At 45.2% G+C, this 13,808-nt stretch overlaps 1 protein-coding gene across 6 annotated transcripts in view; it reads right to left on the reverse strand.

Annotated features, from left to right (window-relative positions):
• Nucleotides 1-13,808, reverse strand: part of LOC146869661 (polymeric immunoglobulin receptor-like) — a 264,598-nt gene that overhangs the window by 77,453 nt on the left and 173,337 nt on the right. For all 6 annotated transcript variants that reach the window (XM_085609666.1, XM_085609677.1, XM_085609621.1 and 3 more), the window contains one exon: nt 1,285-1,626. In XM_085609666.1, the coding sequence (XP_085465792.1) occupies nt 1,285-1,626 (342 nt within the window). The remainder of the gene's footprint in view (nt 1-1,284; nt 1,627-13,808) is intronic.

Raw genomic sequence — 13,808 nt, forward strand, 5'->3', positions numbered from 1 at the left:
AAAACAGTTGTATTAAATTCAAAGCCCTCTTGCATGCAGAACTCTCACTTTTAATATAGATCGGTGAAAGAGTATCCAATCACAGATCGCAGCCCTCCCACAGCAGCTCGCCTCATTTGCTATAACCGCAAATGCTATCACAGCAGGTGGTTCCCAAGCCTGATGTTACCACTTTAGCCTCTCGCCCTCAGGCTTTGTCTGGAGGAACTAGGGTTTTGTCACAATATATGAGCTGTGCTAATTCTGTAACACAGGCCCCTGGGTGCAATCCATGTTTTAGGTTGCAAGTGCTATTACCCAATTCGGGCGGTCAAGGCCAGTGTGCTGCTAACAAATCATTAAAGCCCACTAGAGCAGGGGTCAGCGAGAGTGAGGCGGTCTTGATATACTAGGCGTGATACCATCAACCTTTCCACTGCTGTCTGCCCTTAGGGGGTGATCCTTACTGGAGTACCTCTGCTACGCCGGGGCCACGGGGCGGGGAGGAATTATACAATAAGGTATTGAGCTGTCTTGCGCACTATAGAGTTTTGCCTTTTCAGTTGCAGGAGACATTCTGTTGACATGAAGGGTCAAGCGTATAGGGGCCAGCGCTGAAGACATACAGGGCAACTGTGTTATTGTACATTTTAGGTCTAGCCATATGGAACAAAGAGTACCTTTAGTAGGGTTCCAGTTTATGGCCAGCTGACAATGTTAGGCTGTTCATCAGTAGGTTCCCTTCGATTGTCGAAGAGGGCAAGGTACCCTTCCAGGCACCAGTCAGGACAAATTTCTTCCATGAATTCAGCCGTTCTCCTCGGTCTCGCTCACAGGTTGAGCCCTCTCTCAGGCCTGCAGCCTCCTTCATAAGCAGTGAGATGTCTCAGTGTGGCAAGTAGAATACAGCTTCAAAGAGAGGGGGTCCTGCCAAGCTCTGCCTGCCTGATGATCCTGTTATTGTACTCCGCACACTTGTTGTGGCAGAGGAAGGACTTGCTGCTTGTGCCATTCTGCTAAGAATATGCTTGGTATTCCACCGGAAAATGTCTAGATTACCTTGACTGTGGTAGCACAGCCGCAGCTAGATTCAAGACTGAGACATGCTCTGTTCAAAATGCTGACTAACATAATACATTTCAATGCAAATATGCAAATGCCACACACAACAAAGTCCAAAACAGAAACTCATCACTATGGTATTGTTTGCTCATGGTAACACTATTTTTTGTATGAGTCAAGCATTGTTAAAATGCACTGATTTAATGTCTTCTCAAATCAAAGTAAGAGTTTTTTTCAACTTACCATCCGAGACAGCCACATTCACAGTGGCGAAAAGCCCCCCGTGTGTGACTCCAATGCCACATCTGAAGTACCCTGCATCTGCCATCTCCAGCTGGCTCATCTCCATGCTGAAGTAGTTGTTCTCTGGGGAGTCGCGGATGGAGGCCCTGCCCCTGTACTTCTTGTGGATGAACCCACTCGATGACACGACTGTGTAGCATTCTCGGTTGTTGGGCGCTAACCTGCACCAGAACTTTCTGTCATATTTGTTGGCTTTGGTGAGGGTGGGGTAGTAACACCTGATGGTGATGGATCCATTAACCAAGCCCGTTATTTGCTTCGGTGCCACGATAGGACTGGACGCTGGTCATGTAAACAAAGAGAAAAACAGCAAGATGGCTAAAGGATACTTGCATGTAAACAAGAAACAGGAACGAGGTTTAAAAATCAAAGAGGATGTATCTTGGTTCAGGCTTCCCAACTGGGTCACAATTGGGTTCCTGTTCCACTATTTATTCATGGATTTTAAGAACAGAACACTCTAACACAGGCTCCCACTCGGTTTAGTGGGCGGAATTAGCAGCGAACGTTTCATTTAAGTATACATTCAGTTATCTCTGATTTTTACCCTGCTAGTTTTTGCACATGTGAATTTTGCACTTAACTTTGCTTTGATACTTTTAAATTGCGGCAAACTTAATGGTTTTTACTTAAAATACCTGGCTACTCTGACTCTTTATATTAGAAAAAGAGAGGGAAACGGGGCCAACAACTCACCATTGGAAGTCTGTAGCACCACATGCCTTACGATCTCCCTGGTCCACCGCCAGTCATTAGCGGACTGTTCAAAGTGGAGGGAGATCTCTGGGTACGGCCATCATTTTTGAGGTGTCCTACTTCCTGGTTGGGCCATCTAGAACCGCCATCTTGCTTGGGTTTGTGGTCTAGCCTTCCGCTACTCAAACAGGCCGGGCAACATAAATGGAGGTAATGGCACGAGCGCACAATTGATTTTAAGAACAGAACACTCTAACACAGGCTCCCACTCGGTTTAGCGGGCGGAATTAGCGGCGAACGTTTCATATAAGTATAAATTCAATTATCTCTGCTTTTTACCCTGCTAGTTTTTGCACATGCGAATTTTGCACTTAACTTTGCTTTGATGCTTTTAAATTGCGGCGAACTTTCTGGTTTTTACTTAAAATACCTGGCTACTCTGACTCTTTATATTAGAAAAAGAGAGGGAAACGGGGCCAACAACTCACCATTGGAAGTCTGTAGCACCACGCGCCCTACGATCTCCCCGGTCCACCGCCAGTCATTAGCGGACTGTTCGAAGTGGAGGGAGATCTCTGGGTACGGCCATCATTGTTGAGGTGTCCTACTTCCTGGTTGGGCCATCTAGAACCTCCATCTTGCTTGGATTGCAGTCTAGCCTTCCGCTACTCAAACAGGCCGGGCAACATAAATGAAGGTGATGGCGCGTGCGCGCAGCGGGCACGCCGGTGGCGCGCCAAATGCGTGCCAAAGGCAAGCCCGTCTGCACTCGTCCGCGCCCAGATTGCGCCAAGCGCCAAAACCCCTGGTCCTGGAACGGTACATCATAACCACATCATTGAATATTCCCGTGAGGAATTACTTGCATTAAGACAAGGTAATACATCTGAAATAGTCGATGTCTCGCCTAATGCTCCTCCGTACACTTGGCCTCTAGCGCCCATAAACACACATCAACCCTCCACAACAGACACATCTAATATTCATTGCCTGCTTCTCAATACCAGATCCTTGGTGAAACATCAATTAGAGTTCCACTAGCTTGCTCTCACGTTGAACATAGACATCGCCTTTCTAACAGAAACGTGGGCAGATGAGAGCTCTGGCCCTGATATTATTGCTGCCACACCCCCCCCCGGCTATATTATTGCTAGATCAGATAGGCAACATAAAAGAGGTGGAGGTTTGGCGATTTTGCACCGGGACTACTACAAGACTAGATTTGAACCACTAGAACTGTTGCACCTTGAAGCTATGACATTCTCAATTGAACCCCCCAGACTCACTTGCTATCAAAGGAGTTCTGATATATCACCCTCCAAGAGACAGAAACGGTTTCATAGATAAAGTCAGCTCCATTATGGAAACCTTTATTACTAACGAAAGCTATACGGTGCTGGGGGACTTTAATTTTCATTTGGAGAATATGGAAGATCATAACTCACGTAAGCTTATTGACCTAATGGACTCACTTGGACTGCCCTTAGTCAGTAAAGGTCCTACACGTAAAGCAGGTCACATGCTGGACGGCATATTTTCCAATTGGGAAAATTTTAGGTTATCTCCATCCCTTCCACTAACCTGGTCAGATCACTGGGTGGTTACCTCGTCTATGATGACCACAAAACTAGGACAACACAGACCAACAACACTACACACTACCAGTAGAGCTTGGCACAGAATTAAGACAGATGTTCTGGCGGAGGCAATCATCGCTGCCCCTTGCCAACTTGAGCTGGGTGAAGAAGCAGATCGCAATATTGATATCCTCTCAGACTGGCTACATACCATATTAGACAGAATAATCCCATCTCTCGAGCATCGAAAAAAGAAAGGAAGTTGTCCCAACCTTGGTATAATGAGACTCTAAGGCTATCTAGGCAAGAATGCCGCATACAGGAAGAAAAATGGCGAAGAAGTTATGAGGCAGACGAGAAAATAGCATACAAAGTGAAACTTGCTAAACATAAAAAAGATATAATAACAGCTAAAACGGACTATTTTATGGAAAAAATAAGAAATGCTTGTGACACCAATAAAACCCTCTTTTCGGTGATCAACAGGTTGGTTAAACCTAATAAAACCAGCCACAATGAATATAGTCAGGATTTCTGTAATGTGCTGGCAAACTTTTTTAAGAAAAAGGTGACAGACATCTACGATCTGTTCACTAGCATTGATTGTCAAAATAATCTCAAAGCCAACTTCAAGAAAGACCTAACTAGCTTCTCGGAATTTACACGGCCTCTAGATGAGCAATTATCGGACCTTATTTTATCAATTAAGTCAGGCTCACCCTATGATCCCTGCCTGCCCAATATAATGCATTTAATTCCTACACAAATGGCAATGTGCTTGGGTCCTATCATTAAGATAGTATTCACCAGCGGATTCTTCCCGACTCAATGGAAACGGACTTCCATTCTCCCTCTCTTGAAGAAAGACAACCTTGATAGTTCAGAACCCGGTAACTACCGCCCTATCGCAAGACTACCCTTCGCCGCTAAATGTTGAAAACTTAATGAACAAACATATAACTCAGCACATCGAATCCAATGCCCTGTTAGATGAAACACAACACGGATTTAGGAAGAATCACAGCACAGAGTCGGCCCTAATTACTGCCACTGAGGACATTCGGTCTATCTTAGACGTAGGTGGTACGGCCACTCTGGGGCTGCTTGATCTCTTGGCTGCCTTCGATACGGTCAGCCATGAGATCTTGGCTGCCCGTATGCAAGAGGCAGGAATAAAAGGCTTGGCACTTGAACTCTTGAAATCCTTTCTGTGCAATCGGCAACTTAATGTTGCAATGGCGTCGGCAACCTCTAAACAATTTTCATTGCCTTGTGGAGTTCCGCAGGGCTCAGCCCTGAGCCCTACGCTTTTTAATCTATATGTGGCACCGCTTGCCTCAATAGTAAAAAAAGCAGGATTTGTCTTGGCCTCCTACACTGATGACACACAGATTGTTGTGTCCTTAACAAAGGAAGGAAAGCACCTGGGTAAGGCATTAAAGATCTGCATGAAGAATGTGAGTGATTGGATGGATGTCAACTGTTTGAAGCTGAATGCAACAAAAACAGAGGTAATCATCTTTGGTAACAAACCCTCCCTCTGGACACCTAACTGGTGGCCACCGGCTCTTGGTGTGCTACCAATACCCGCCACCAAAACTAAGGACCTGGGTATCATTATTGACAATGAACTTAAATTCAAAGCCCAAGTCAATAAAGTCACAGCCATTTCTTTTTGTGCCATTAGGTTAATTAACAAAATAAAGCAGAAGAAAGAAGAAATATACTTTTATTTGATTTCATAAAAACCTTAAAAGGGTGGAGAATACCACCATAAATAAAACATTCAAGAATGTACATTCTAATTGGTGATATAAAAAGTAAAAAAAATTAACATTTGAGCAAAAATTTCAAATGATTTTAAAACCAGTTAGTCTAATACAGCGTAAGTTAGTTGGCGGATTCTGTGTTGGCCAAGTCTTTTGCTGCATTTTTTAGAAAATGTATGACTCTGCAGGACAGTGAAATGGATGAGCCCGTAAGACAGTGAATCACTGCTGCTCTACAAGTTCTTATTTGTTCCGTCCTAAAGATCTCCCGGAGGTCCTTTTTGCGCTTTTCTGCCAGAGCAGGGCAGATGCATAGTAAATGCAGTAATGACTCATCCCAAGCTCCACACAGGCGACATTCCGTTGATTGCCATGCTTGTTTCCATTTTGGGGTCAGGTCCTTTGAGGGATATGACCCTAGCCTTAGTAAAGTGAGAAAATGTTTTTTCTCGGCGGAGAAATGATCCTGCAAGTAGGGTTGGGGTTGCAGCCTCTGATATGACTGAATCACGGCCCAGGCATGTTTGTTTTTTGCTAAGGCAATTTTATCTAGTGATATGGAATGCCGTTTTGTGGCTTTATTGACCAATAATTTGAAGCAGGAGTAGGTGGGGGCTGTAAGCCATGCCTCCTCCAACTTCAGAGCTGAGAGGGAAGCCTTCAGAACTTTGAAAATTGAATTTGTAAAGCTTGCTTGCTTTTCAATTTCCCGCCCAACAGTAATGTGCGAGTGTGCATAAAGCAATTCATACCAGAGGATCTCCTAAAAACAGTGACCTTGGCTCTGGTCCTCTCCCGACTAGATTACTGTAATAGCCTCTATTTTACCATCAATTCAGGCCTGATCAATAGACTCCAGATTGTACAGAATGCGGCGGCTCGCCTCATTTTGAATATCCCCAAGAACGTCTCAGCCAAAGAAGCCATAAAGAAATTGCATTGGCTTCCAGTCAGGCAGAGATGCAAGTTTAAGGTCCTATGTCTGGCTTTCAAGGCACTGCACAATCTAGGACCAACACAGATCAGGAGCAAACTAAAATGGTATGTTCCCAATAGGACCCTACGGTCTGGAACAGCCAGGAATATGGTAATCTCCCCTTTTACAAAAGCCACGTGGGGTGGCAGGAGTCTTTTCAGATCTGCAGCTTTGCTTTGGAATACACTTCCCATCTCTTTAAAATCCGCCTCCTCCTTAATTCACTTTAGGAAAGATCTGTGCCTTTTGTTTCACTGTTCTTGGACCAGGCATAGCGCCAAGACACCTAAGGGTATATGCTGCGCTTTCTAAATTTAACTCAATTCAATTCAATGTATGGATATTAATATTATGCATACTAAAAATCAAGTTCAAGTTCAAGTTCAAATAGCTTTATTCGATTTTAAAAACAAAAACCACAAAAGCACAATTTTAAAATATTTCAGAATAAATACATCACAGTTACAAGTGGTTAACCTTTAAATATCTGTTTAGAATTACATAACAGGATTAATTCATTGAGGACCTAAATCTAATAATGGTTTTAAGAAACATTGACACCGAGAACATAAGGAGATCATCATCTAGCATTTTCAGTCTTAACAGTGCCACTCTACATTGTCTCAGGCCACATTCTCTCAATACAGGTATTAATATTCGCTTCCTAGGGCCTGAATAGAATTTACAAATGAAAATACAATGGAGTGAGGATTGAACAGAGACCAGGTCACATGGGCAGGGAATTAGTTCTTTTGACCAACAGTTCAACTCCGGGAAAGTAACTAATCTAAAAAAGATGTCCAACCTAAATCGAGTCAATAGCATACGGGAATAACAACAGGGAACTTGCAGCAAGTATGGCTGAATGCCTTGATTTTGTGTAAGTGAGCAGTTTGCCATAACAGAGCTCTTACATTTCTCTAATTGGGACCGTTTGTCATCCAAGTAATGTAAGCATAGTTTCTTGAGCTTCCTCCTTGACATCCCTGCCATGCTATCTGGTTCGTCAAAGAATTCCTGGTGACCCATGGCCGCCCAAAAATTATTTATGTACGCAAACCAGGATATCTTTGAGGCCCCCTCAAGGCCTAAACAGTCCAGGATAATATCCCTATTCAGGCCTGTTTCATTTGAGCACCACACTTTGTGCCACAATAGAATCAGATCAACTTTGACAAGGTCCTCAATATATCGTAGGCCTAATTCTTGATGGCAAACAAAGGTAGAGGTGGACCCTGGAACTGCCAGGAGATAGCGAAGAAAAGCATTCTCACAGAGCTGTAGACTGTGATTTTTCGCTATCCCCCAAATCCCTGCGCCATATAACGCCGTAGACACACATTTAGATTTATAGATATCCAGTAGGGCAGATACTGGACGTCCTCCCACCTTATTGGCAACATTTTTAACTGCCCCAATTGCTCGTGTAAATGCCAATTTTCTTGATTCTCCTGCTACGGACCACGAACCGCTTTTTTCGAAATTGATACCTAGGTAAGAAAAGATATTTACCGTGTCAATTTTCGAATTAAATAAAACGGTTTTACAGGTAATATTCTTCTTTTTGGAGCAGCACATATTAAAGGTCTTACTTATGTTGATCTTTAGTCCCCTAATGCCCATATAGTCTGAAATCTTTTTTAGTGATCTCTGCAGTCCCACTTGGGTCCGAGCCATGATCACTGCATCGTCTGCATATAGAAGGAGTGTCCTATTTTGGGATAATCTTGCTTGTCTTCCAAGAGGTGAGAGGCTACCGAATTAATATATAAATTAAACAAGAATGGAGCTAGTATGCAGCCTTGTCTCACACCCTTCCCTATAGCAAATTTAGAAGTACATTCCCCCTTTACCCCAAAACGAACCCGAGCACCTGCCCCTCGATACAGTTCCCGGATAAAAATTAAAAGATTTGGGTCTATCCCCATATCCTGCAGTATAGACCAAAGTTTGTTATGGTTGAGGCAATCAAAAGCCGAGCTTAGATCTACAAAAGTTAGAAATAAGCTTTCATTTTTAGCCTCAACATATTTGGCAACTAAAAGAGCTAAGTTCAAGCCTTGCTCTATTGTTCCCAGGCCTTCCCTAAAACCATATTGAAACTTTGAGAGAGTACCGTTATCTTCAGCCCATGCTTGTAATTTATTAAGTAAGACTCTCCCGGCGATCTTCATAAGTGAGTCCAGTAAAGAAATCGGTCTATAACACTTGGGCTCATTTCGGTCGCCTTTTTTAAAAATCGGAACCACAATTGCTTCCTGCCAAGTAAGAGGAAATCCTTCTTTGGTAAAGCTATTTAAAACATTTGTTAAAAGGGGAGCCCACAAGGCAGTATTAGCCTTGAAGATATCAACAGGAATCCCATCGGGGCCCGGGGCCTTTCCTGACGCGCTCTTATCAATGGCTGCCAGAACGTCTTTTAATAAGAATACTACGTTTATAGGGTATGGGACAATATCCTGGCCTGGTGGATGGAGCCCCTGCCCTGGATCTTCTGTGATCTCTGCTAAATAAAACTCCCCGAAGTAGGTCACCCATGCCTCTTCCGTAATTACTGTCTCAATAGTGTCTGCAGAGTTATCTTTAAAAAAAGGGGCATTTACAGCTCTCCAAAAAGCAGTATTATCTTTTGACTGCGAGGCTTCTCGCAAAGTCTGCCATGCATCCTGTTTTATCTGTTTTTTCCTATTTTTTAATGCACGTTGATATGCAGATCTGGCGGATCTAACTTCAGCCAGATCCCTAGGGTCTTGTTTTAACTGTGTCATTAGGCAGGCATGGGTGTTGCTGCACTCCCTATTAAACCATCTCTTTATTCCATGCTCTCTTGATTTCTTAGGTTTTAAGAGCAGATTTCTTATTTCCTCCGAAATACTAGTAAAAGCGTCATGCACATTAATTGGATCATCGTGTTCGGAGAGACAAATATCAAAATCCCTCTCTTTAGTCTGAATTAATTTTTTTAGGAAAGTAGATGGTTCCACTTTATCCCATTTAAGAGCATTACCATTCTTCCTGGCAAGACCCAGCCCATAGTTATATAAATTTTGAACTACAGTATTAGCCTTTCCACTACCCCCAAAAGAGGAGATTGACATACTGATTGGCAGGTGGTCGCTCATGACTATCTCACATACTTCAAAAGAGCGGATATAACTAGAGTAGCTTTTAGATATTAACATAAAGTCAATGACTGATTTACAGCCCCTACCTATAAAGGTGGTGTTAAAGGGGACTGGGGGGGAGCAGAGATCCCTCTCTTGAAGAAAGACAACCTTGATAGTTCAGAACCCGGTAACTACCGCCCTATCGCAAGACTACCCTTCGCCGCTAAATGTATTGAAAACTTAATGAACAAACATATAACTCGGCACTAATTACTGCCACTGAGGACATTCGGTCTATCTTAGACGTAGGTGGTATGGCCGCTCTGGTGCTGCTTGATCTCTTGGCTGCCTTCGATACGGTCAGCCATGAGATCTTGGCTGCCCGTATACAAGAGGCAGGAATAAAAGGCTCGGCACTTGAACTCTTGAAATCCTTTCTGAGCAATCGGCAACTTAATGTTGCAATGGGGTCGGCAACCTCTAAACAATTTTCATTGCCTTGTGGAGTTCCGCAGGGCTCAGCCCTGAGCCCTACGCTTTTTAATCTATATGTGGCACCGCTTGCCTCAATAGTAAAAAAAGCAGGATTTGTCTTGGCCTCCTACGCTGATGACACACAGATTGTTGTGTCATTAACAAAGGAAGGAAAGCACCCGGGTGAGGCATTTAAGATCTGCATGAAGAATGTGAGTGATTGGATGGATGTCAACTGTTTGAAGCTGAATGCAACAAAAACAGAGGTAATCATCTTTGGTAACAAACACTCCCTCTGGACACCTAACTGGTGGCCACCTGCTCTTGGTGTGCTACCAATACCCGCCACCAAAACTAAGGACCTGGGTATCATTATTGACAATGAACTTAAATTTAAAGCCCAAGTCAACAAAGTCACAGCCATTTCTTTTTGTGCCATTAGGCTAATTAACAAAATAAAGCAATTCATACCAGAGGATCTCCTAAAAACAGTGAGCTTGGCTCTGGTCCTCTCCCGGCTGGATTACTATAATAGCCTCTATTTTACCATCAATTCAGGCCTGATCAATAGACTCCAGATTGTACAGAATGCGGCGGCTCGCCTCATTTTGAATATCCCCAAGAACGTCTCAGCCAAAGAAGCCATAAAGAAATTGCATTTTGGCTTCCAGTCAGGCAGAGATGCAAGTTTAAGGTCCTATGTCTGGCTTTCAAGGCACTGCACAATCTAGGACCAACACAGATCAGGAGCAAACTAAAATGGTATGTTCCCAATAGGACCCTACGGTCTGGAACAGCCAGGAATATGGTAATCTCCCCTTTTACAAAAGCCACGTGGGGTGGCAGGAGTCTTTTCAGATCTGCAGCTTTGCTTTGGAATACACTTCCCATCTCTTTAAAATCCGCCTACTCCTTAATTCACTTTAGGAAAGATCTGTGCCTTTTGTTTCACTGTTCTTGGACCAGGCATAGCGCCAAGACACCTCAGGGTATATGCTGCACTTTATAAATTTAACTCAATTCAATTCAATGTATGGATATTAATATTATGCATACTATAAATCATAAACGTGAGATGAGTAATTAAAAATGTTATTTACCACTGTGAGATAATTACTTGTGAATCATGCACTTTCTAAGCATTCCATGCTATTTTAATTGTTCTTATGCGGAGTGGTGGGCTAATGGATGGAGTGTCCTCGAGCAGAGCGTTCACTAATCCTTAGATCTGAGATTCCATAGTATCTCGTAGAGAAGGCAGTGTGTTTTTAAAGGAGTTTTCTAACACAGGTGGTACTTGTTGTGTTGTGCCTGTGATGCAACATGCAAAAAGAACAGTTGATGGACAGAATGCAGAACAATGTCATACATTCAACCCAGTACAGAGATCTTGGCCTAAATCCATCGTTTTTTGCTCACCATGCCATTACAGTTTGGACCCAGCCATATGCAAATCAGTCTTGACCCTGTGCCCAATGGGAACAGTCCAGCCCGAACTGCCAGGCCAGGTCCTCCCTGGACTGGAAACAAGCATCCTAGGACCGGTTTCGGGGTTTCACCCCTCTTCAGCCAGGATAGCTTGATTCCAGTGGCATGGAGAGCACGGGACTCACGTCTGAGCATACCCGTCCCACTCGGAGTGACAAATGCAAAAAGAACTATTGATGGACAGAATGCAGAACAATGTCATACATTCACCCCAGTACAGAGATCTGGGCCTAAATCCATTGTTTTTTTGCTCACCATGCCATTCCAGTTTGGACCCAGCCATATGCAAATCAGTCTTGACCCTGTGCCCAATGGGAACAGTCCAGCCTGAACTGCCAGGCCAGGTCCTCCCTGGACTGGAAACAAGCCTCCTAGGACCGGTTTCGGGGTTTCACCCCTCTTCAGCCAGGATAGCTTGATTCCAGTGGCATGGAGAGTACGGGACTCACGTCTGAGTCCCGTGAAACCCCCGGAACCGGTCCTAGGATGCTTGATTCCGGTCCAGGGAAGACATGGCTTGGCAGTTCGGGCTGGACTGTTCCCATGAGGCACAGGGTCAAGACTGATTTGCATATGGCCATGTCTGAACTGGGGGTGGCGTGGTGAGCAAAATAACGATGGATTAAACCCAGATCTGTGACTGGGGGTGAATGTTTTGCCAATGTGCAACATTCCGCCCATCATCTTGTGTGTTTTGCTGTTCGCCCCATGTGGGAAGGGTATGCCCAGACATGGGTCCCATGCTCGCTACTCCACTGGAGTCAAGCTATCCTGGCTGAAGAGGGGTGAAACCCCGAAACCGGTCCTAGGATGCTTGATTCCGGTCCAGGGAAGACATGGCTTGGCAGTTCGGGCTGGACTGTTCCCATGAGGCACAGGGTCAAGATTGATTTGCCTATGGCCATGTCTGAACTGGGGTGGCGTGGTGAGCAAAATAACGATGGATTAAACCCAGATCTGTGACTGGGGGTGAATGTTTCGCTAATGTGCAACATTCCGTCCATCATCTTGTGTGTTTTGCTGTGCAACAGGCACGCCACATATGGTCATGTGACCCAGCTTTAATAAATGGGTGACTCTCGGACGTAAGCCAGCAGGCAAATGACAAGAGTAGCCCCTGAAGCACTATCCTGGCTCCTGTGCTTATTGCTTCCCCAGATTGCTAAAATTTTACAAACACAACCCCCCTCGTGAGGTTGCGTGTCACCGCGGGCCTCATGACACAACAATTGGCGACGAGGGTGGGTGTGCCCCGCTCTCACACTGAGTGGCGGCCGTGAGGGCCTCTCACCTTCCCTGCAGTGCACGTGCCACGGTGCGCTGGAGCCCGGGAGTGCGGTGACCGGTGGAGCAAATCGAAGTGACCCTGCAGAGGCAGCGGTGTGGCAACTCCTGCGCTCAGACTGGTGACCTTCACGGAGGTGAGCTACTGCTGTTGCAACACCTTCACAGCACACTGCCGCGTGTGAGCCACTCCGTTATAGCGCCTCCACGTGCACCCGTGCACAGGCACGCGCTTCTTTTGAGCAGCTGCGTAGCAAAGTGCTCGGTGCCCATGCGGCCGAATCCGGCAGTATTCCCCGGCACCTCTCATCATGGCGCGAATTTGGCTGCGAAGGGGGAATGAAAGTGAAAGTCACAGCGCACTGTGAGGGCTGACAAACAGTGCCTGCAGCAGGTGTAGGCTTGATAGCAGCAGAGCCTCCTACACCCAAATAACACACAGAGTGAGACCAGTGGGGACTGCACAGAAGAGCCCATAAAGGCAAGTGCCATACAGAGTGAGCCCAGTGGGGACTGCACAGAAGAGCACACAAAGGCAAGTGCCATACAGAGTGAGCCTAGTGGGGACTGCATAGAGGAGCACACAAAGGAACATAAGGACTTATTACGAGTTTGACGGTCTGTGGACCACAGTACCTGTGGTTGCAGTCTGAATGCCGCAAACTCGGCAGTCCGACCGCCGCATTACATTGTAAAGAACACGACTGAACTGCTGACACCGCCAGCTCACTGCAGACTGAGGAGTTTGCGTTCGGGGATAAGCAGCTGCCATAGGGCGGTACAGGGGAGTTTCACCACTGTCCATATTACGAGTTGCCTTTTCCACGAGCTGACCACTGTGATCTGACCGCCAGCTTGAAGTCTGCAGAAAAGAAGGATATGGGGTGGGTACTCGCCCCTTTCTTGTTCTTTCATCCTGAGTTTGATGTGGATCCCTTTCTTCAGATCCTCCCTTCAGAGCAGCATCTTCACCCTAAGGATTACAACCCTGTTTGCGGAGATTCACAGGTGAGTTCTTTCTGTACCATATACCCAGTGTCTGGACTGCCCGCAGTGGGCTTGACCCCGGCAATGGCTAGGTGGTATTTTTCCA

The sequence above is a fragment of the Triturus cristatus genome, chromosome 1_1 (genome assembly GCF_964204655.1).
Source record: "Triturus cristatus chromosome 1_1, aTriCri1.1, whole genome shotgun sequence".
NCBI classification, from domain to species: domain Eukaryota; kingdom Metazoa; phylum Chordata; class Amphibia; order Caudata; family Salamandridae; genus Triturus; species Triturus cristatus.